We start from the raw sequence: 24,094 nt of genomic DNA, 5'->3' as shown, positions 1-24,094 counted from the left end.
TAGTCAGACCGAGAGTGAGAGAAATTAATTGTATTTCTATTTACTGTGTGCACTTTCCATACAGAACAAAAACCGAGCCAATGACCGTAATGCTGCCAAATAAATGTCCCATAAACACAGGATGCAGTTCTTACAGCCTACAGACACACACACAGGCTCTGTTCCAAAACTGAGTGAGCTGTCTCGCTGTCTACTGCCTACATAGGCTACTGCCCTCCAAAACAGCATCATAACCAATTTGAAATCTCATGAGGGACTGATTTGAAACGCTCCACATAAGCAGAAGGGCTGCATGAACATGACAAAGATCCCTTGATTTCCCTTGATATTGCAGTCACAATTATTAATAATAAGAGAATAAAAATACTTGTTTTGTGTGGCCGACTGAATGTTATGTTGTTTCTGTGGACTACACATCTAAATTTAGCTGAGAAATGTGTTCCTGAATTACTTTTTTGCAGTTTTATTCATCAGTCAACTTCAGAGAGTCTGCTTACTTCAAACGTTGAGTAAATGATACACTCAAACTGAGAAATGCATCGATATCAGAATGTTCTCACTACGTTATAATCAACAAAGGTGTCAAGTTTACACAGTTTTACTTGAACTCTTGCGAATGCTCACTATGGAAGTAAAATAATGCCAAATGTTTTTGAAACTAAAAAGCTTGTTGAATTGCACTACTTGAAAAAATATGCATTGTATTAACCATGCTTGCATTTTAATGCATTTAATGCATTTTTAGGGCTTGCATTTTTATGGGCTGAAATTCAACATGGTTGTATATTTAAGATGTGAATATTTCAATTCAAAACATTTCACACCCATTTTCATTATTAAAAATTAAATAATCCAAATTCACCTCTCAGATTTCACTTCCAAAATATAAATTATGTTTAAAAATAAAACCTATAATATTCGACAGGCAATTTCTTTTCATAGCTTACTTTATCATTAAAAAAAATGTCTATACTTTTTTTTCACAGAAATCTCTTTTTTTACACTGTGTATATGCCTTGTTGATTATAATGGGAACATTCTTCTTTTTCTAGCACCAGCAGGTTGCAGTTATATCAGGTATTACACCGTATCCACTTCAAGCGAGCACTTTAATGTGTCATATAAATAGCACCGAGGCATTCAAAAGACCTGAGCGACATTTAAGTCGGTTCCAGTATAGTCTGATGTTAAAATGTGACTAAGATAATGACACAATATAGTGCATTCAGTGTTTTATCAGAGCAAGTGTGTCTTGTACCTGTTGCTCAGGTACGACAGTTCCTCTGTCCTCACAGTCAGCGGCGAATCGCGGAAGGGGGGCGGATAGAACAATGGCGTGTGGACTGATCAGGTTTTTCAGGTCACAGACAGGTGGTTTGGATTCAGCTCTTTCCATAAAAACTCGGTCCAGGACCATGAACTGGTTCCAAGGAAGCCAGACAGAACGATTCTGGGACAAAAATGGGGCTCGCTGGAACAATAGAGTCACAGAGATTCCGCCCACAGCCAGAAGATCAAAGCTAGCGGGAAAAACAAAAAAACAAACATACTTAGAAACAAAGATTTATAAATATTCCATACAGTAAATATACAAGATAGTGTGTGTGTGTGTGTGTGTGTGTGTGTGTGTGTGTGTGTTAAAAAAAAAATGGGACATTACAATTTCTAATGATGTTGAAAAAAATCTCTTATGCTCATCATGCTGAATTTGTGATATTAAAAATACAGTAAAAACAGTAATATTGTGAAATCTTGCAGTTTAAAATAGCTGTTAATTATTATTACCAATGTTGATAATAGTTTTCAGGATTCTTTGATGAATAGAAATAGAACAGCAATTATTTTGAATATAAATTTTTGTAACATTGTAAACGTCTTTACAGTCACTTTATATATATATAAAGAAACATTAAGTTAAATGAATTACGTGATATGAATAAGAAACGTTAAGATTCTGCAATATTTCTAATCACTGTCTAATAAAAGAAATGTTAAGTTATTTTGAAATAAGGCTCAGGTTTTACACAAACTTGTGGAGTTCATGCAGCTTCAATGTAGATGCTAGTAAAGCAAAAGAGGACAATACTAAGAAGTCCATGTCAAATTTTCTATGTATACAATAATAGAGCAGTATACACTTTACATATAATGGAAATATACAGGAGAGGTTAATGTTAGTGCATGTTCTATACACCTTATGTAGCCCCACTCCCTTTTTAGCACTTTGCTCATTTGTGTTCTGTCTTCCGGTTGGTATTTCCACAGCATGAAGGTAAGATTTAACGTACAATATATTGCCAAAAGTATTGGGACACCCCTCCAAATCATTGAATTCAGGTGTTCCAATCACTTCCATGGCCACAGGTGTATAAAATCAAGCACCAAGGCATGTAGACTGCTTCTACAAACATTTGTGAAAGAATGTCAATTTGTGTGCCTTCAGATTAGCTCAAGAAGAGTGCGTAGAGAGCTTCATGGAATGGGTTTCCATGGCCGAGCAGCTGCATCCAAACCTTACATCACCAAGTTCAATGTAAAGCGTCGAATGCAGTGGTGTAAAGCACACCGCCACTGGACTCTAGAGCAGTGGAGACGTGTTCTCTGGAGTGGCGAATCACGCTTCTCTGTCTGGCAATCCGATGGATGAGTCTGGGTTTAGCGGTTGCCAGGAGAACGGTACTTGCCTGACTGCATTGTGCCAAGTGTAAAGTTTGGTGGAGGGGGGATTATGATGTGAGGGTTGTTTTTCAGGGGTTGGGATTGGCCCTTTAGCTTCAGTGAAAGGAACTCTTAATGCTTCAGCCTACCAAGACATTTTAGACAATTTCATGCTCCCAACTTTGTGGGAACAGTTTGGGGATGGCCCCTTCCTGTTCCAACATGACTGCGCACCAGTGGACAAAGCAAGGTCCATAAAGACATGGATGAGCAAGTTCGGTGTGGAGGAACTTGACTGGCCTCCACAGAGTCCTGACCTCAACCCGATGAATTAGAGACTCTAGCTTCTAGCTTCTATAAGAATGGTAAAAAATTCCCATAAACACACTCCTAAACCTTGTGGAAAGCCTTCCCAGAAGAGTTTAAGCTATTATAGCTGCAAAGGGTGGGCCAACTCAATATTAAACCCTATGGATTAAGAATGGGATGTCATTAAAGTTCATGTGCATGTAAAGGCAGATGTCCCAAAACTTTAGGCAATATAGTGTATTTATGAATCAGTCGCTCATTTGAAAAACCTCCTGGTCTACTGACATTTGTTTTGACATCCGCGTCAACCATTACAATGCCCATGGTAACTTTCGTAAATTCTACAATAAGTAGATCCACTTCACCAGCTGGTTATTCTTCGACAGCGATGCCACAGAAATATACAGAGCTACCGCAAAAACACAAGTTCAAACACAATATTCTAAAGATGGCTGTGTGCTTGTTTCTCTGCTGCATAAGGTCTATTAGACGTCTTTCTTTATAAAGTATATAAAGTGTGTTACCTGCCGTCCTGTCGGCTGAGCGTGTATCCATATTCAGGGTTATGTTGAAACGTGACATTCACACCAACGAGAGGAGTTCCATCAGAGGCCAAAACCTGACCTCGAATTACACACACTCGACTGCACAGAGAAAGAGAGAGAGAGAGAGAGCGAGAGCAGTCATTGCAAGAGAAACCAAATGATCTGTCAGAAGAGATCGAAACTGAGAGAGGAGCACTCTCTTTTCAGTAATCGGAGAAAAATACAATAGATGCTTCAATCGATTCTAAACTTCCTCAAACTAGACGATGACAGCAAAAATCATTTTGAGAGATAATTTTTTGGGGTGAGTCACGCTGCTCATAGCAGCTAGCTGGTATTGTATCAGAATATGAGAGGAAAAAGTTCACACGCACTAAATGTGAAATGTACACATTCATCTGTGTATGGACATATTTATGGACTTTGCATTATCATATTCATACTTAGTTTTTGGATCTTTTAAGGTTGGTTATTGCATTTTATACAACTGTTTATTTGTTTCAAACACATGGTGCCCCCCTTGGTCCTTTTGCAATAGCCTTCCGGGGCGTCCCCCAAGGCGGTTTACGATCGCCTTTTCGGCTTGGGGGGGATGGGATTAAGGGTGTGACTAAACTTTAAAAAATAATGTAAAAAAAATTATGTACATTAATCGGCAAAACCAATGAATCGGTCGACCTCTAGTTGAGGGTGTATATATTCCGGCATGTAAATAGCGAATCCACCATGGTGCAAGCGCAACTGGCTTTTACAGGGAATGGGAGATTGGACTTGTTATGGTTTATTGCACGTTATGCCAAAAACACACCCATTACTCATTAAGAGAATAGGGGCAACCCTTTTAGACCATGCGCTTAGATCGTTAAAATAGGGCCCTTAGTCTGCGATATGACCTTCTCAGTGATGACTAGGGATGCAACAATATAGTTAGTCCACGGTTCAATACATACACGGTTTTCGGTTCGGTTCGGATCTGATGGCTTGTCACATCAGTTTTTTGTTATTCTATTCTTAGGCGACAGGAACAGCAAGAGGTTAAGGGGAAAAAGACTATTTTTTATTGCAATACTCTTTCTTTATTTTACTTAAAAGAATTGAAAACCCTTACTTAAACTTAAAACTTTACTTAAAAAAAAAAACCTTGTAGGCTACACATTCCTAGCTGTAAAATATAAAATAAATATATATAAAGATTTACACTGGCAGCTCAGAGCTGTACAGCAGCAGCAAGTATGAAATTGAATGAATAAATGTAAAAAATAAAACACTACATAGACTTCACTATAAAATATACATTGATTCTTATTAAAGCTATACTGTATTAGTTTTTCATTCAAGAGCAGTGAGTGATTTTCTCTTTGTCTTTTGTTGTTGTATTAACATTAAAGGGATAGTTCATTCAAAAATGAAAATTCTGTCATCGAGAAATGAATACAAGTTTGGAACAATATTAGAGTGAGTAAATAATGACATAATTTTAGAGGTGAACTGTCCCTTTAAGGACCGCATGTTCACTACTGCACTGCTGTCAATTTAAGACCTCCATGCATTTAATATACAGACACACACGATTTTACTTTCACTTAAGACATAACCGACTGTGTTTATGTTAACCTTGTGTGTATTTGACAGTATTAGCGCAGTAAGACGACTACTTAGTTCAGTAATCACGTGTTTGACAGGCGTTTAGTGCGCGCGCTGGGAAAAGCGCATGTTAAAACTGCGCACGCGAATGAGCCGTCAAGGCTTTAAAACGCATGCAAATAATGAACTTTCGTGATAGTGAATAACTATAGTGTTCCGTGAGTATAACTCTACCACTAATGTGTGATATGAATGTATGTCGCGTTGTTCAGTATTGGGATGGAGGCAAATTATAGAATTTGTAGAACAATCATTTATTCAATGCAAAACCGAGCGTGTATTCAACCGTGAATGCCGTACCGAACGGTTCAATATTATATTGAGAATTGTGGCATGCCTAGTGATGACCTGTAATAAATCCAAACATGAATCTCGACTATGTTGTTTTGCAATTTCGATTGTGGTTTTGGTTGCACTTACACAACCTCTGTGTGACAATACAAAGTGTTTTTTGTTGTTTTACTTGCAAAACTTTAACATTATTTAGAATTATTGGAATTACTAGCCTTAGCTTTTAAGAGAAGTAATTTTCCAGTATATATTAGATTACATTCTTTTGATTTGTGTTTATACTGTAGGTGAAAGTGCAATAAATCTAATAAAATGAAGAAAAAAAAAGGCATTTCTCAAATGACAGCAATCATGCTCAGTAATCAGCATTACAATTTTGAGCAAAATAATTATAATTATCAGTTGATAGTTACTATGACTAAAATACGACTATGCTTTTATTGACTAAAATTCCCAGATGTTTAGTCAACTAATACTTGACTAAACAAAAAACAGGACAGGTTGACTAAATATGATAAACTAAAAAGGACATTTTAACACAGGACTAAGACTAAAACTAAATGTAAAAAAATTGCTGAAAAAAATAACAGATTTTTAACTTTAAAAGAAAAGCTGAATGTCTGCTATGTCTGTTTGTTTGAGGATACAAACGAGGATACAAATTCAACATGAAAAAAAAAATCTCATAAATTAGCATTAACTTCAAGTTATGATCGTACTACCAAAATTACTTTAAAGAATGAGCAGTCCATGACCTCTTTCTCCCAAGTGACTCTAGATACTCTGCCCTTGTTTTTTTCCCTGCTTTTCCAGCCAAAACATTGCCAGCATTAGCACGCAAGGGCACGCTTGGGTTTGTGCGGGCTCATTTCAATTTCGCATGTGAATGAGGATGTCAGAGCGGATGCGGGCTGGTGGCTTAAACGGCCAGTCAATGCTGTCAGTCGTGACCAAAGTCTGAGCTAAGATGTCTATAGCACGCTGAAAAAAAATGACACTTGATGTCGCACAGCCTGCCTTTGCTTTTACCCAAAAATCTCAGTGGATCACACAACAATCGTAAAAAAAAATGATGTGCATGTAAATACAGTCACAATCATGCCAACAAATATTTGTATCTGGGAGAGGTCAAGATCAAGTTCTGTTTTACCTGTGATAAGATTATGTGTGCGTGTGTGTGTGTTGGCTGAGTGTATTTAAAGGGTCAGGAAACCCTAAACCAAATTTTCTAAGATTTTAACAGAAGTATGTGTGTTGGACATCATGGAAGACAATGTTACCATCTGTTAATTTTGAAAGTTAATTTTAAACCTTTTAGCTCTATTTTCAACTTCCTGGTTTAAATTCGTCTTCATGTCAACGCCATAGGATGCAGCGTTTTCTCGTACTATAGTACGGCGATGACTCATCTATGTCTCATAACTATTCATGACACTGCGTGTCTTTGTCCTATGAGAAGACGCATTACTTAATTCATGACAGCACGTGCTTAATTATTCATGACAGCACGGGTTGATAGGCATTTTCCTCTGACTGGGCGCTTACAGTAAGTTTGATAATACAAATTGCGAATGGCTGTGCATTTAATTGTCCATTGAATTATAGCCGTCACAGGATGTATTTGTGTAACGGTGAACTTACAAATCCATGTGTACATTGTGTTGCGTGTAACTTAATGGTCATTTGCAGCATGCATTTGTGGGAAGCTTTGATGCTAATGAGAGCAAAATAAAATTGTCTGAATCAGAAGCATTGATCAGATGCCGTTGATGTGCTGTCAGTCTCCCCTAGTGCCCTCCACTCCGCCGCTAAACCACGCCCACTTTTATAGTATTTTTAAAAACTGTGGTGAGAACAGACGGCTGCTGAAACAGGGGGTTTCATGACCTTTTAAGCTAATATTTGCCAGTGAGTGTGTTTATCACCTGTTGTCAAATGGCAGGTCCCCTGGCAGTATGTGTGTGCTGTCCCGTCCAATTAGAAATCGCACACGGTCGAAGAACTGACGTGAAGGGCGTGTCTCGAAAGGGGCGTGGCTCTGCTGAATGATGTCACGTGGGTCAGGTGAGCCTTGGCACAGCGGGGCACTCACACACACCTGCTGACTGCAACAGTCTGGGTCGACACAGTCCACGAGACCATCTGAAACATACACACACACACACACACACACACACACACACACGCTTTACATGCGGAGACATGTAGCCTTGATGCAGCTTGCCCTTGCTCTGCATGTGTCTGTGATCTCATTTGTCAGCTCCATTAAAGGGGATCTGTGTTTTTAACCTCCCACAGGAGAAAGTCTCAGAGAGAATAACCCAGAAACCTCTCTCTCTCTCTCTCTCTCTCTCACACACACACACACACACACACTGTATGTTTACTTTGATAGATTAAAGAGGACATATTATAGACTTCTATTGTTTATATATAAAGCTAATGGTTAACCACTACAGACTCAATCTAACCCTTCGGCTAAAAGAAAACTTTTTTGCATTTTTATAATACCTGAATACATTTTTTGGTTTATTATTAAAAAAAAAAAAAAATTCCAATTGAGAATATCTCTAAAAGGAGGTTTTATCATACAACAGGTTTTGTTTAGCATTTTGTTTTTGCAAAACATTCAAAGGCTTAGGGTTGGTAAAGCAATTGTAATGGTTCTGAAAAAAAAATATTTTATGCTCACCAAGGCTACAGTTTAATTAAAAATAAAGTCAAAGCAGCAATACTGTGAAATATTATTACAATTTAAAATAACAGTTTTTCTTTTTTTAATATATTTAAAAAATATAATTTATTCCTGTGATGGAAAAGCAAAATTTTCAGCAGCCATTACTCCAATCTGCTTAATATTTTTGTGAAAATTTTTTTTTTTTTCAGGATTTACTGATAAATAGAAAGTTCAAAAGAACAGCATTTATCTGAAATAAAAATATTTTGCTACCTTATTAATGTTGAAATGTCTTTACTGTCACTTTTGATCAAAATAATATATCCTTGCTGAATCAAAGTATTATTTAAAAAAACTTTTGAACAGCAGTGTAACTAGTCATGCTTAGAACAATAATGTATCTGTTAACCTAAAGCTTAATTCATCCTCTCTATATATCAACCTCTCAGCGCATCTCCTATAGGGTTCTTTACCGTTGTCATTATCTTTACTGTCATTGCACTCGGTTTCCATGACAACGTTACAACCCGGCCCACTCCATCCTGACTGGCACACACAATGCCAACCACTCTGCTCCAGTGTACAGCGTCCATTACCGTTACACAACCCAGGACATGCATCTAAAAGAGAGCAACAGAACATCTATAATAACGACATTCTTTCTTCAAAAATTGTTCATATAAAGACATCACAAAGTCATTTATTCATTTCTTCATTCAGTCATCACACACACACACACACACTTACCTTTATCAAACAGATCCAGGTAATGTGCTGCTGAAGAGTTACAAAATGAAAGACGGAGAGAACAAAGAAGAGAAATTACATTTGAGAGATACCTCGGAGAAACTCTGTGTGTGCGTGTATGTGCAATGTTTTTTTTTTTAAAGTGTCCCTGTCGTTTGCTGCCTGAAAGGAACACTCCACCGTTTTTAGAAATAGGGCTTATTCAACTTCTTTCCTACATTTAGATATGTGGGCAAATGCATTTTTGTCTCAGTGCATGCATTGTTTTAGTTTGGCAGGGTCGCCACTAGTTTAGCTTAGCATAATGAATGGAATCCTATGTTGCCAGCTAGCATGTCGCGAGTAAAAGTGATCAAAAAAACCCCCCACCTAATTACTTCTTGTGGCCTGCATATTCACGAGTACAAATAGCGATGCAGATTAAGACAAGGCGATTTCCTAGGCAGATATTAACTTGGGACTATATTATGGGGAAGCACAGGCAAAGCACTGCTACTTGGGCGCAGAGAAATCACGCAACACATGAAATCAAAGTTTGGGGATTTCATGTGTTGCGAGATATCTCTGCGCCCAAGTAGCAGAGCTTCGCCTGAAATGTGCGAATACGCAGGCCACAAGAAGTAATTAGGTGGTTTTTTTTTTTTTGGATCACTTTTACTCGGGACATGCTAGCTGGCAACATAGAATTCCATTCATTATGCTAAGCTAAGCTAGCGGCGACCCTGCCAAACTAAAAAAATGCATGCACTGAGACAAAAATGCATTTGCCCACATATCTAAATGTAGGAAAGAAGTTGAATAAGCCCTATTTCTAAAAACGGTGGAGTGTTCCTTTAATCGTATATTTGTCCCCTGAGTTTCACAGACTGTTCTCATCATGAGCACCACAATTAAAGGAACTGTGGCTTAGAGGAGGAAAAAAGAAGGAAAAAGAGGAAGAGAGTGAGACAGGCAGAAAAAGAGAGACTGTTTAGTTTATACATCATCTACAAGGCGAAAACACGGCTCTGTGTTGGTTCAGCGTCAGTTGATTTACATGTGTTATAAAAAATGCATGACGCTTGTCAAATAATCGGTTAAAAAGACAAATAATCATCAAGATATGATATTTACAAAGTGTCTGGAGCATGATTCCAAAAGATTGCCAGTCAGAATGAAGATTGTTTTTATGCTAACATGTTAATCAAATGTGACACCCCGCTGTCAAAGGGGTGGTGAAGTGTCGGGTAAATATCAAGACTGAAAAAAAAAGCAGATTCCACACAACCTTACCACTTCTAATTCTTCTATAATGATTATTCATGTAGTTTCTATGACCTCATATTAAACGAGAGCCAACATTTTATTTATATACGATTATTTTATTTAAAAAATATGTATACATACATTATATATTAATGTATGTATTATGTATTGCAAGATTATTTAAGTAAACAGCAAAAAAGAATCTTGAAACATCTTGAAAATATATATATATATAAAGTTTGGGGTCAGAAAGATGTTTTAAAGTTTTTTAAGAAATCTCATATGCTCAACAGCAATATTGCCACGGTTGGTTGCAGTGATGAGAGTTGTGAGTTCTAATCGCAACAGTCACTTTATTTAACAACACAAACAAAAGAACAAAAACGCAGGAGAACTGGATAAACACGGGAAAGGAATGGCCAGAGTTCATAAAACGTTTTCTATTTTAAGATGAAAACTGTGTTGTGTAAACAGGCCACATCCACACGAAGCCAGAGCTTTCCCTATCCAATCATTTTTTTTCCTCGTCTCAAGAAATATCTGCGTACACACGAAACCACTGAAAATGACTCAAATCGATGTAGTATACATGCCAGACCAGTATGTGACGTTGTAATTCGGCCACAGAGATATACTAATAACAGAGAAGACGACTTGGAGCATGCGCGAGACGTGGGGTGATGACATCATCGTTTCACAAAATATACGGATTGGTTGTACACACAAGAGTGTTGTTTTCAGCTTTATCCACAATGCGACCCAATTTTTTTTTGTTTCAGGCTTCCAAAACGCAGGAGCCATCTGGACGAAATGCCGATGCGATATATATATATATTTTTTTTATCAATTAACAAATGAGTAACCATGGACATAAATGGAATATTACCCAGGAACCATGACAACTAATGAACAGGGACAAAGGAAACAATAACTAACACAGGTAAAACAGAAATTTAATTTATAATTTCAAATACTGGTTTATTATTTTAATATGTTCAAAATATATATTTTTTTTATTTAAAAAATAAATCTTTTGTAACATTATAAATATCTTTACAGTCACTTTTGATCAATTTATTGCATCCTTGCTGCATAAAATTATTAATTTCTTTAAAAAAAATTATCTTACTGACCCCAATCTTTTGAACGGTAGTATATATAATATTTTCTAATAATGTGATGTAATAATATAATACAAACAGTGTCATTCTGACATACCAATAGTGCAGTGCTCTCCCTCCCAACCAGGCTGACAGACACACTGTCCGTCTCTGCACTCTCCATGCTCTTCACAGATTGGATTGCATGACTGTTTGTCACAAGTGGTGCCTTCCCACCCCTCCTCACATTGGCAACGTCCAGCAACACACACACTATGGGCGCTGCAGGGAACGGGGCAAACCTCTGAAATGAGTTACAAAGCGACAGAGAGAAAATACATTTGTTACCATTCATTGTCATCAACTAAGTTTTTGTTTACGCTGCATCTTCTTCATCGCAGTGGTCTTAGATTTTATACTGACACCTATTGGATGCATGAAGTATCGTATCTTTACTAACTCGTGACGCTTCACATCAAAGCAGTTTCTCTTTTGTTTTGTGTCTTTCCTCAGTTTCATACTAAACATACAGTATATGGACATTCTTGAATTCAATCCCAATGATTTTCTGTGTTGTTGGTGGTTCATGCTGGTACACAGCTGGCTGCTGCACTGTACCATGACTGGAAAGCCGAGAGCTCTCTTCCTGCTGTGGTTATGTCTTGTGTGGTCATGTGTTCACACTCTGCGATTGACATCCCAGCGTTTTTTTTCCCTTGCTCGGTGACATGGTTGCTGCCGGTCGTCATGGTTTGTTTCATCGCTCCAGTAGGGACTGCTTGTTTGGACATTTTTTCCACTCATTCTGTTTGGACTGCACACCTTGAACACTGGCTGAAAGTACTATATACAGTAAACTTATTATTCTTTACTATTGTTGTGTTATGTCAGCATGGTGTGCCCATAAGGGGGTGACCCACTCCGTGTAGAGCAAGGATGGGCAACTTCCCTGCAACTGCCCTAAAAGATAGAGGGTATGCATTGACGTCACTTTCCCGCAGGAAAACGCCCCCCTCATGCCTGCTGCATGAATGGATTTAAACTGCGAAAACGCGAGTAAAACAAACGATTATCAGTTTAAACTAAAGGTTTGGACTCATATAATCTTTCTTACAACTTAGCAAACATCCAGTGATCCATGGATATTGACAAGCAGCCAGGAATCGCGTTTCCTGACATTTACATGAGCCCGTTTTCAATGCCCGGGAAATACATAAAGCAAATTTGCCTGTAAACGCTGCTATATATAAATACAATATAAATGGTAAATGGACTGCATTTATATAGCGCTTTCAACAGGGATTGAACCACCAACCTTCCGGTTTGTAGACAACCTACATGAACCACTGAGCCACTATTTGATCACATATCAATTAGGGGTGTCGCAATATACCGGTATTGACGATAACCGTGATATTCAAAGCACGAAATATCGACATCGTGTTAATTTAGGGTGTGGCAATATACCGGTATTGGCGATAACCACAATATTTAAAATGAACAGGACTGGTATGATAACATGACGCGTAAATACTCCGGTGTCCCGAGTCTGACTAGCCGTGTTTTTTCCTCCCTCTCTATTACACACTGTTGCAGCCATAAAAATATTTCAGCTTTGTTTGTAATGTCAAATTTGTTATATTTCGTTTAGTTTCTTTATTAAGTTAATTTAGAAAAAATGTTTGGGGCAATTTTCGTTAGTTAAATTAAAGTTAGTTTTTTTTCCCTAATGACCAAGTGGACCGTGGCCGACAGTGAGTTAACCGCATGTTTGATCAATTTATCCTCTCAAATCAACACTTGACTTATCTTGCCTATAATAAAATCCATATATATAAAACACTTCAAGCATATCACAATGTAAGTTTATATGTTTACTATCACCACCACAATAAAAACACATTTTTGACAAGCTGAGGCAGGCTCGCACGCAATGGCGCCTGCAAACGAACGGGCTACACAATCTAAACTATAAAAATAAAAACATGCATTGTTTTACCTTATACCTCTCCGCAAAATTAATATAAATCCAATCTTCAATTTCCACTCTATAGGCTATGCAAATTCAGTTCACAACAACGAAAGCAACAGAAATGAGTTCTTTATCGGCTCATTTCAAGATCAAAGGCCGTAATAGGAGAACGAGCGACCTAAGCACTGGTAAGAGCATTTAGTCTCATTCGTTTTAATGGAGATTATTGTGTTTTTGAGCATCTGATTCTGAGCCTTGGGCAACTTTCAGTTTCACTGGCGGCCGTTTGCGTCTTTTCTTGCATCTTCTTGTAGTGCGCGCAGCGCGTGGTGGGAGCGGTGGATCATCTGAGTGATCGGATTTAAATCCGCCTCGAAAGAATTTCGGAAGACATTTACTCCTGATCTCTTCACAATATGATAGATATATGATCAGAGAAAACGAATGAAGTGAGCAGCTGAAGGAACGCGGCGGTCAGAGTCACCAGTCAGAGCCAGTCGACAGTCGCGGTCTCATAGTTTCTTTTAATTAATGAATAATGTCTATTCTTGTATTTGTATTTGCAATCTAGTCATGGCCAATAACATTTCTGTTAATATTTATTCATCATCATACTGTTGAACTTACTGTTGGACAGTATTTTCTCTCTTGTTATTTCATAGGGAGCTTCAAAGACAATTTATCAGTAACAGAATATTACCCTGTTTATCATTATCCAATTATGTTTGTTGGGTAAAAAATAAAACTAAAACAAAGTAAAAATTAATTGGTAACACTATACAATAAGGTTCCTTAATTAACATTAGTTACATTAGTTAACATGAACTAATAATGAACGGCACTTATTAATCTTTGTTAATATTAATTTCAACATTTATTAAAATCTTGCTAAAATGCACTGTGAACTAACATGAACAAACCATGAACATCTCTATATTAACTAACATTAACAAAGAAGATTAACTAATGCTGAACAGCTGTTGTTCATGGTTAGTTCGTTAACTAATGCATTAACTAATGTCAACTAATACAACCTTATTGTAAAGTGTTACCAATTCATTTGATAACTTTCTCCCCCAAGGTTTCTATAGATATCGCGATATATCGATATCGTGAATTTTTTTGGCCACAATAAACGTGGTGTGAAAAATCTGATATCCTGACAGCCCTAATATCAATAAATATATATGATATACGAATTTATGATTCTAGATGTGTTTTTGCTGCATTTAACCCTAATCAAACACACCTGAACAAGGTAATTAATGCCTTCAGGATTATTAGAAAGCTACGAACAGGTGAGTTTTTATCAGGGTTGGAGCTAAACTCTGCAGGACAGTGACCCTCCAGGACCGAATTTTTTATCATATCTTGTACACCTTTTTTAATTAGTAAAAAATGGACTCTGATTGAGAGGGGAGAAATTCAGACGCATCCTCTCGTCTCCATCTATGTTCTGCTTTATCACACCAGCCTAAACTGTCCACATGATACTGTGGTCATGAATTCAAGACAGGGTTTAGTTTTATGACAAAAACAATTTCCCTGAACCAGTAAGATATCTCTGCTCTCTGGCCCTCAGACAGAATGGCTTTGTCTTCATGCGTACTTACAGGATTCGTGACGGGTCAAACTGAGATGACAGTTTTTCATATCTTAAAAGTCACTTAAAATCAGCTGCCACATTTCTCCTCAGTAACTGCAGCACTGAGTGTTGAGTTTGGACAGCCTCTCCTCTGTCTTTCTCACTTCTATCGCCCTCTACGTCTCGTATCATTCAAAACAAATTATCCTTGCTGTTCTATAAAGCACATCGGACGAGAGTTCTTCCTCTCTATCACACGTGAGATATAAATGTCTGGCAATGACAGGAAGGGCATTAAACCGGAATGTTTATTAATACACACATTATCAATTTAACTGCTCTGCCGTAGAAATGGACAGTTTCATGCTGTAATATTCATGCATTTTGATAAATATTGCATTTTGATAATCTAATATTTAATAAATGCTTTCATATTCTTGCCAGTGGCCAAAAGGCAATGAGTTACAAAATCCTGTCGATCTTCCAGAAAAGCAATCTCTCTGCAATAAAACCGTGTTCTTATTTAAATATCATCATTGTTAACCAGGAAACGATGAAACTGGTGGCACGTTCCATGAATAGGGTACAAAATAGGGCCTTAAATTCTTATAACAGGAAGTTCTTCACTGTCAACAAATAGTACATTAAAAGGAGGCATTTAACCTTCAAAATATATTGATAGTCAACCTCAGAAGAGGTCAGACAAAATATTACAAGAAAATTGTTTATTTTCTATTCATTTTATGTGTGATTTCCAATTTTTGTAACGTTGTAATTGTACATTTGGGACGTTTAATACATTAAATAAACATCCAACTTAATAAAAATGAGTAGCAGCTTGGTAAATAAAGTTGCAGATTTAGCCGAAATTATGTCATCACGCAGGACCAAATGATAGTTTGTAGTTTTATGTACCATAAAAAAAAAAAGTTTTATGTACCATAAATTAAAGGAAAATATTTATTTTACCATATTTTTTTAACATGACTGAGGAAGTGAGATGAGGTTATTGTCAGAAAGGGATACATTTTGACAAATTATGTCAAAATTATGACATTGTATGATTTCATTTGTTGGATACTATTGCAAATGTCAAGACCTTGGAGGTGAGATGGGCAAAAAAAATCACATTTTATGTGTTTACAACTGGCTACTCTTCATGCTAGGTTAATTTTATATTAGATAATACTGTGCTTTACCTGATATATCCAATAGTTCTTACAACCGAAAAATATGGAATTTGGGCCGCTAAAGCTTTTAAAATAGTAATTGGATACCAAAGTGTACCGTATTCGTGGACAGTGCCTGGTATACAATATAACATGCATTTAACTGCAATCCTCTCCCTCCATCTGTAAAACACAAGGAAATTCTACAGTCCAGCAGGTTTCATTTACGAGATGCACAATCAATCAGACAATAAGAAGGACTCAGTTTTCTCTCTATTAAAGAAAGTACATTCCCCTTTTACAATATATATCACATTACAATTAAGAGCCGATCCATACTCCTGCACATAGTGCCCTGCTTTACTCTGTTAGACAGGAGCGGAACTGGATTTGGAGTTTTGGGGTCAATAGTAACTGAATCAAACCAAAATCAGAAACTTCTGAGTGAGAGACGCGTGACCAAATTATGAAAAAGCACTTTCAAGACTGGAAATACAAATGATAAGATGGAGAGAGCCTGTGTGCATTTTCTGTGTGTGCATTGAATGTAACTCACCAATGGAGCAGTCGTCGCCACTCCAGCCCTGCTCACACACACACACCCCTGTCTGGGCTTGGTACGTTCCATGACCTGAACATTGTTCTTTACAGGCAGGAAGTGCCGTCTCGCAGCTCTCACCTCCCCAGCCTGCGGAACACACACACTCACCACGCACACACACACCACGACCTGAGCACAAGGGATCCACGCAATCCACTGTAGACACACAACCAAACACACAGAAACACAAGATTTACCCATAAACATTTGATTAAAGATGCATGTAGGAAGTATGTGCGTATAAAGCCATATTCAGACTGAGTTTTTCTTCACACAAGTCGGGTAGAAATTGAGGTGCAAATTACCTCTGAGACATCTAATCCCATTCCAGATAGGAAAGCGTGTGATTGCAGTATATTATTGTTTTCGCAACACATCTCCTCATATATTTTGACCTGTGTCAAACACCATAATTACAGCTGAATTTCTTCTGCTGTCTAGTGCATTTTCATTATAGCTTTAGAAAATTAATTCTTGGTAAAATAACATCTGCGTTTACCGTTTAGCATAACGGTTGTACTGTTAAGTGAGACAGCTAAGCTGATGATTATTGTCATGCTATGGCCAATAATAGTTAAATAGTGATATTAAAATGCCATCATATTTTTTCCAAATAAATAAAAAAAATACAATAATTTTAAATACTACAGTGTATTTAGGCATCACAACATTATCATCTACAGTATAATTTCTTTTTTAACTGAGCGTAAAATGATGACCAAGATCATCTAAAAGTAAAAATAGTGTGTGTGTTCGTATTTGTACTTTAAGTTGCTTCGGAACATGAAATCATAGGAGTCCTCTGTTAATAATTATAACTCAAACATCATTTAGAAAATTAATTCTGTCTGACTAGTGCTCAAGACAGATACAGAGACAGTGAAACATAAAAACACCACAGTTAGAGGTAGTGCATAACAAAAAAGAACAAGATACAAATACATGGAATTTCCAATTACAACAGCAACAATATGTTCACTTCCGTGTGTGTGCGTAGATGCGGAAGGTGTCTGATGGAAAAGCTAATTTGGTGGATGGATCTACATGGGATTAAATTGAGTCTCTCTCTCTAGCTCTCTCTGTCTCTCTCTCTATCACTGAAATGGCAGCAATGAATTTTCAGCTTAATGGTTATGGGAGAAAGTGTGTTTAAAATCCAATTACAGGACATTCATCATAAACAAGCCGTGGAGATAGACTTGTAGCTCGGTACGCACACATGCACTCGCACTGAGCATGATGGTCATGATGCAGAGGAGGGTTATTTGCGCTTCAAACTCAATCTCTCTATCTAAAACTTAATCTAGTCCATCAAAAGCTGAAAATGTTTTAATGAAAGATTTGAGAGTGTGTGTGTGTGTGTGAGAGCTTTACCTTGCTCACAGTTATCGCCCTTGAATGCAGGAGCACACACACAGATTCCGTTGACACATTCTCCATTGTTGGAACAGGTGGGATCGATACACTGGCCTTCTTCCACCTCACACTCCGCCCCTTTCCATCCAGTGTGACACACACACACACCTTTCTCGTAATCGCCATTACCACTACACAGTACTGGGCAAGAGTCTGAAACATACACACAAAAGCATAAATAATCAGATCTATGTAACAATGTGTAACTGTAGTTTGTTTAAGACTGCAATGTTGTTTGATGGCATTATTGAACAGATAAAATAGTAATTATATAACTTATATTTTTTTTGGCATAATTATACTATGTATTATTGGGTGTTCATGATTATATTATGTATTATTGTGTGGTTATGATGATGTGTTATTGTGTTCAGTTGTACCTTTTGAACAATCTGGCCCCAGAAAGCCAGTAAAACAGTGACAGTGTCCGGCGACACACTCTCCATTACCGTTACAGTTAGTGGAGCAACCGTTTATTGTTTCTGAACACACAAACACAATAAAATTCACTATACAATTAAATTATTCTGAAGTTTTGGATCAATATATCTATTTGTATCATTACATCCAAAAACACATGCAATAATTAAATAATTAAGAAATATAATAGTTGCATTTCCAGCGTGATCTCTCACCTATGGGTGTGCTGTACACTACCACCTGTTCCATCTTGCGACCATCATTATAGAAAGCCAGGTACCAGGTGCCTACATCAAGGTATTCCACAAAACCTGTCTCCTGCAGGGCAGACAGCAGCAGACTCCGTGGAGGAGGGTTCGGAGTTTTGACATTCCGGGAATCCTGCTTTATCAGCTGTCTCCCATCCAGCAACTTCACAAAGTCAAACTGGAGAAAAAGGACATATAGTTACTTATATGTGTATCTGATCTAAATTGTGCTAAAAAAGAACATAGCACAGATCGACAGTTGAATTCATGCCCTTGGCACCGACCGTCCATAACTTGGTGCTCTGTGTCCCAGCAGCCCTCTGTACTCTACCCTAGGCGATGCTGACAGCCTTGGAATATTCGCAGAAGAAAACAAGCTCCTATTTATATGTCCAATACATGCATCCTACAGAACTGGAAAAAGCACTATTCAAACTTCAAACTTTCTGAATGCCTTGATGTCTGGGAATCTAGTTTCAGATACATTAATATGAAACCGTGATACCAAACATATTCACTGTCTGCCCCTATAGGAAGTCTCAACTTGGTTAATGCATGGCATCCCATACATCATCTTGTTCTTTTAATGAGAAAAAAAAGTAAAGCAATAAACTGTACAATGTAAAGGTAACTAAAACAACAGTGTGGACAAATAAAAATAGATATAGTGCAAAATAGAGTAAAATGAAATGCAGTAACAGTGCAAAGTTAAATGAAAAAGTAGCGATTAACTTAAAGGTGGGTTAAGTCGTTGCTGAACATTGTTGATATCTGAAGTCAACCCAAACAAACACACCCCTTTCTTCATTGCTCCACCTCCAATGCTCACTAACAAGGACGCTAAACAGTAAACACAGCATTCTCTAGCAGTCATCAGCCTGCACAACTCTCACTAGTTGGCCTCCGTTACACACGCAATGCAAGAATGGATTTCTATATTTATAGCAACAGAAGCGCAACAAAATAGTCCTTCATGAAAAATAAAGTGAAAATGGTGAACAAACGACAAGGAAGCACAAAAAATGTACATACAGTACACAAAGAATAAATACAAGCAAGAGTGGGTTGTTGGTTGCCAACAGTACAGCAGCTCCAAGCAAACAATGACACTCAAAACTAATGTTACTCATGTATGGAGCAGAATCAAAGCAACCTCCGCGGCTGTTTTCAGGTCTTCCCGCTTAGGTCTCTCCAGTGCTGGAATGCTTTTCTAATATTAACTAAAGATCTTTTTTTTTTCAAATATCGCTTACCCCACCTTTAGAGGGTTAGTTCACCAAAAAATGAAAATTCTGTCATTAATTACTTTACCCTCATGTCATTCCAAACCAGTGAGACCTTCGTTCATCTGTAGTAACATGGACTATTTTAACAATGTCTTTACTACCTTTCTGGGCCTTGAAAGTGGTAATTGCATTGCTGTCAATCGAACGGTAAGAGAGCTCTCGGATTTCATAAAAAATATATTAACTTGTATATTTTTTTTCATAAAAAATATATTAACCTCGAAGATGAACGAAGGTCTTACAGGTTTGGAACGGCATGATGTTGAGTAATTAATGACAGAATTTTCATTTTTGGGTGAACTAACCCTTTAATCAAATTTAAACAAAAGGAATAAATTCAACCATGTAAAACTAGGAATTAAGGAATAAAAATAAACATCAGTAGGGCAAAAACGATCAAAAACAAATAATATGGACAAATAAAATAAGATTATCAGGGCTCTACGCTAACATTTTTCGTGAGGAGCACTTGTGCTCCAAATAAAAAAAATTAGGAGCACAGTCAAAAATTTAGCAGCACTTTCTGATTAATAACACGCATTTTAACTTCCCCATTACAGGACGATCTTTGTCCCTTTAAATGAATGTCCAGGGGCATTTTTACCATTATAAGAGCAATGTTTTCTAATCTTATTAAATGTATGCATCATCTTCTGTCAATTTCTTCAATTAAAATAGAAAAGTTGTTTTTAAAATGTTAATTTAAACAATAAAGCCATAAGACACAATCAGACTGTTACCAATCCAATGAAATCAGCATCAAAAAATCAATCTTTGCACTGCAGGAGTGGCACAGCAGCTCTATCAGAAGTGGAATTTAGACACATTTACATAGACTGTTTAATGGGTAAATAATGTTGTATGAATGTTTTAAATACAAGTTTTTGATTTTAGAAATAGGCTATGTACAAGTTAAACTTTAAAAGTTTGATATTTTAAATAAAAAGTCCACGCAAAGTATAAATATGAAAATAAAACTGCCAGTAGGTGGCATCAAGTCTTTATGTGCGAGTCATTCATTAAATCGTTCAAACGCAGATTCATTCGAATTGAAGCGCTTGGAGATGCGCAACAGTTCTGGTGTAGTTTCACGAAATAAACAGTATTGTTGCTAAAACGTTACTTAATATCAGCTTGTCTATTGGACTTTTGTACAAGATCAGTATCACATTTGCAATCACGCCAATACTGGGAGCAATATCAATGCGTAACTTTTGGCACTCTAATAAATAGAACTGCATGCGTCTTGCGGAAGAACATTGCAGCCGGAGCTACTTCTCTCTGTTTATATCTATGGCGAGTCACGCAGGGACTGTGCTCCTCCGCAGCTGTGCGACCCGAACTGGAATAAAATAGTCCGAATATAAACACTTATTATGTACCGTGATTCGGGATAAGACAAAAACACGGTTTGGAAAATGGATTCATGATGGACTCACTCATATATATATTTAGTAATAAAAATAAAAAAAAGAAAAGTTATGGACTGCAGCTGATAAAGATTAAATGAAGAACCCATACAGGGGCTTTTTAAAATGATTATTTATTTATTAATTTTTGGTGGCCTTTTTGCCCCAAGCCCCCGACCTTGTTAATTTCCAACCTTGTTTATGATAAGCAAAATGTGGTATTTCTAGTTAATTTGGATTTGGCTGCAAAGAAACATCAGCGCGAGGCGGTCTGGTAAGTGCGCATGGCTGCGTCACACCCGTTTCACCTAGTAAACAATCTTTGAAGTGTAGTCCGTCGCACGCGTTGTTTGCACTTGCTCTGCTGACAGAAGGCATGAAAAGCAGTTGATTGCAGCACGAAACGTAACATTTGCTCAGTCAGTGTTGATGCACTTTGGCAGTTGTAGTTTTTATTCCGATTGTATTATACATCTATTCATGAGAATCGATCGGGTCACTTGCACCGGTGTACCTAAATATTTTTTCACAGTCGCACGCAGTAACTTTCAGGCGCAAATGCGCCCGAAATGTAGAGCCCTGATTATCAGTAGGAAGTAGAAAGTATTAAAATAAATCATTATTTTCTTCAGCTATGATAAAGATACATCTACTCTTGCGCAGTGTGTTTGTGCATTTTGGGGGCGGAATAGGGAAGGGAGGGGTGTGTTTGTTTGGGTTGATTTCAAATATCAACAGTGTTTCTCAGAAATCGCCTACTGGACCTTTAAACTAAAGATCACAAACAACACTCTATTGGGCTGAATGGTTCCGAGCACAAAAGCAGAACCTGATTTCACCAAGTGCAACATGCTCCTGCATCAACATCTTTGTTGATCCTGGAACAACCTTCCAGGTTTACAGTTTATGTCAAGTTTGTCAAGGTTTGCAACCAGGTGCTTCTACATCAGGTGTTGTTCACCAATAATTTCCCTCTGATTTTAAAGAATAACTTATGTGTAGGGTTAGGGATATGGTTAGCATAAACTAGAACTGACCCCCTTCCCATGCTTCAACATACATACACATGAGAGAAACAGGCCTGCAGTTTGAGCAAACACGGCCAGACACGCTCACATTTGCACAGTCCAGATCAAGTCTCGAGGCGCAGCAAAGACGAGACGTTTACATCCAGGCGTTTGCAGCTCACCCTCTGTGCTCGTTTGACTCAGCCTGCGATCCGCATATCTGTGTTCAGCGTCTGTCTCATCACCCCGCACTACTGTGTCACTTCCATCCTGTAAGTGCTATGAATCTATCTCCCAAGTAAACTGGAAAAAGATACGTGGCGTGTGTGTCTGTCTGTCTGTATTTGGGGGGGGGGGGGGTTGCCAGTGTTTAGACAGAGCTGTTACAAACATCAGAAACATCAATGAGCGGCGTTCTCCGAGGCACTACAGAACCCTCTGGCTATAATGAGTCCCTCTCCTCCTCCGGAGTCACTCTGGAAGCAGTGGAGGCACTGAAGCCCTATCGACTGTAATGACTCTCACGCTGACAGGCAGGAGCCAGCAGGGCAGCAGTCGCACCAGAGCCCCACTGCTTTTAATGACAGCCAGAGAAACTGAGGAACGATCGTGGGAGCTGCAATGGAGTTGACAGTCTCAGTGCAGTAGCGATCTGTCAGGCCTCAGTGAACACACACACGCAAACTCGCACTCGCGCACACCAAAGTAGACTTGTGGAAGCTGCGGCAGTGTAAACATCTCTATTCTGACGCACACACAAAAGAAGCCTTTTCATTAAGCAGGAACAATTAACCAGTCTTCTTGCTTTGCCTCCGCCTACATATGCAAGCCCGTATGCAAATGAGGTACAAAGGAGAAGCCTTAAATTGAATTACACCAGGCTCTAATTTCTTGAGCAAAGTGAACAGTTAATCTCGGATGATATCCTGAATAATGAGATGTAATTAGCATGTTGGGGTCGTCTGAAGCACCTCGTTAGATACGCTCCTGATCCTCCTTGTTATCTGCCAGTCATAACAATATGCACTTAGACAACGTTTACCAACATGAGTTATGACAAAACCTGGGCACAGATACACAAGTCTGATAACACACCTTTCATGCACACACACACACACTTGCACATGCCTACATATACAAACACATTTCCATAACATTTATAAATAATATTTTATCATTACTTATTAAAAACTTAGTATGTATAGTATTAGTATGTTAATTTAGTATGATTATACAAAAGTGAGAGATAAAAATAATGCAATTCAAAATGCTCCCTGACAGTGCTTTAAAAAAGTATTTGCCCCCATATGAATTTATGTGATAGTGCACATTTTGTAACACAAAGGAATAGATCAGAACACATGAGCCTCAAAACGTATTTTTCAAAACTTGAACTTCTTTTAGACTTGACACGGATTACGGCGAGGGATGCAATTGATTTATGTTCAATGATCTGGAAATAAAACAATCAATTTGGCCACTTTTCCTAACTTCAACTCAAAGCTTTACTCATTTGCCCCAATTTGTCTTTGAATCATCTTCATTTATGTGCTTTTCTTTGCAAACATCAGTATGTAATCAAATCAGATTAAATTCATAAAATGTATGAATTTTGTGCCAAAGCAACGATGAAGGATCCACAGTTTAGCACACATAAACTGATGTTGTGCTCACTGTGTGAAGAGTTTTGATGTACTGAGAAATGTGTCCTAGCTATTGCAACAACAAAAAAAACTTTTAATTTACTGTACTGTAAATAATTGTA

At 37.7% G+C, this 24,094-nt stretch overlaps 1 protein-coding gene across 1 annotated transcript in view; it reads right to left on the bottom strand.

The window, feature by feature from the left end:
• tenm1 (teneurin transmembrane protein 1) overlaps nucleotides 1–24,094 on the bottom strand; it is a 208,124-nt gene that overhangs the window by 53,356 nt on the left and 130,674 nt on the right. The window contains exons 8-17 of the mRNA XM_079816225.1: nucleotides 18,595–18,805; nucleotides 18,340–18,441; nucleotides 17,918–18,112; nucleotides 16,499–16,699; nucleotides 11,335–11,520; nucleotides 8,872–8,901; nucleotides 8,598–8,744; nucleotides 7,373–7,589; nucleotides 3,492–3,611; nucleotides 1,259–1,520 (exon numbers count right to left, since the gene is read on the bottom strand). Of these exons, the coding sequence (XP_079672351.1) occupies nucleotides 1,259–1,520; nucleotides 3,492–3,611; nucleotides 7,373–7,589; nucleotides 8,598–8,744; nucleotides 8,872–8,901; nucleotides 11,335–11,520; nucleotides 16,499–16,699; nucleotides 17,918–18,112; nucleotides 18,340–18,441; nucleotides 18,595–18,805 (1,671 nt within the window). The remainder of the gene's footprint in view (nucleotides 1–1,258; nucleotides 1,521–3,491; nucleotides 3,612–7,372; nucleotides 7,590–8,597; nucleotides 8,745–8,871; nucleotides 8,902–11,334; nucleotides 11,521–16,498; nucleotides 16,700–17,917; nucleotides 18,113–18,339; nucleotides 18,442–18,594; nucleotides 18,806–24,094) is intronic.

The sequence above is a fragment of the Gobio gobio genome (genome assembly GCF_949357685.1).
Source record: "Gobio gobio genome assembly, chromosome: 4".
NCBI classification, from domain to species: Eukaryota; Metazoa; Chordata; class Actinopteri; order Cypriniformes; family Gobionidae; genus Gobio; species Gobio gobio.
Note: the sequence above shows the minus strand (reverse complement) of the source record. Positions and strands in the feature narration are given on the sequence as shown.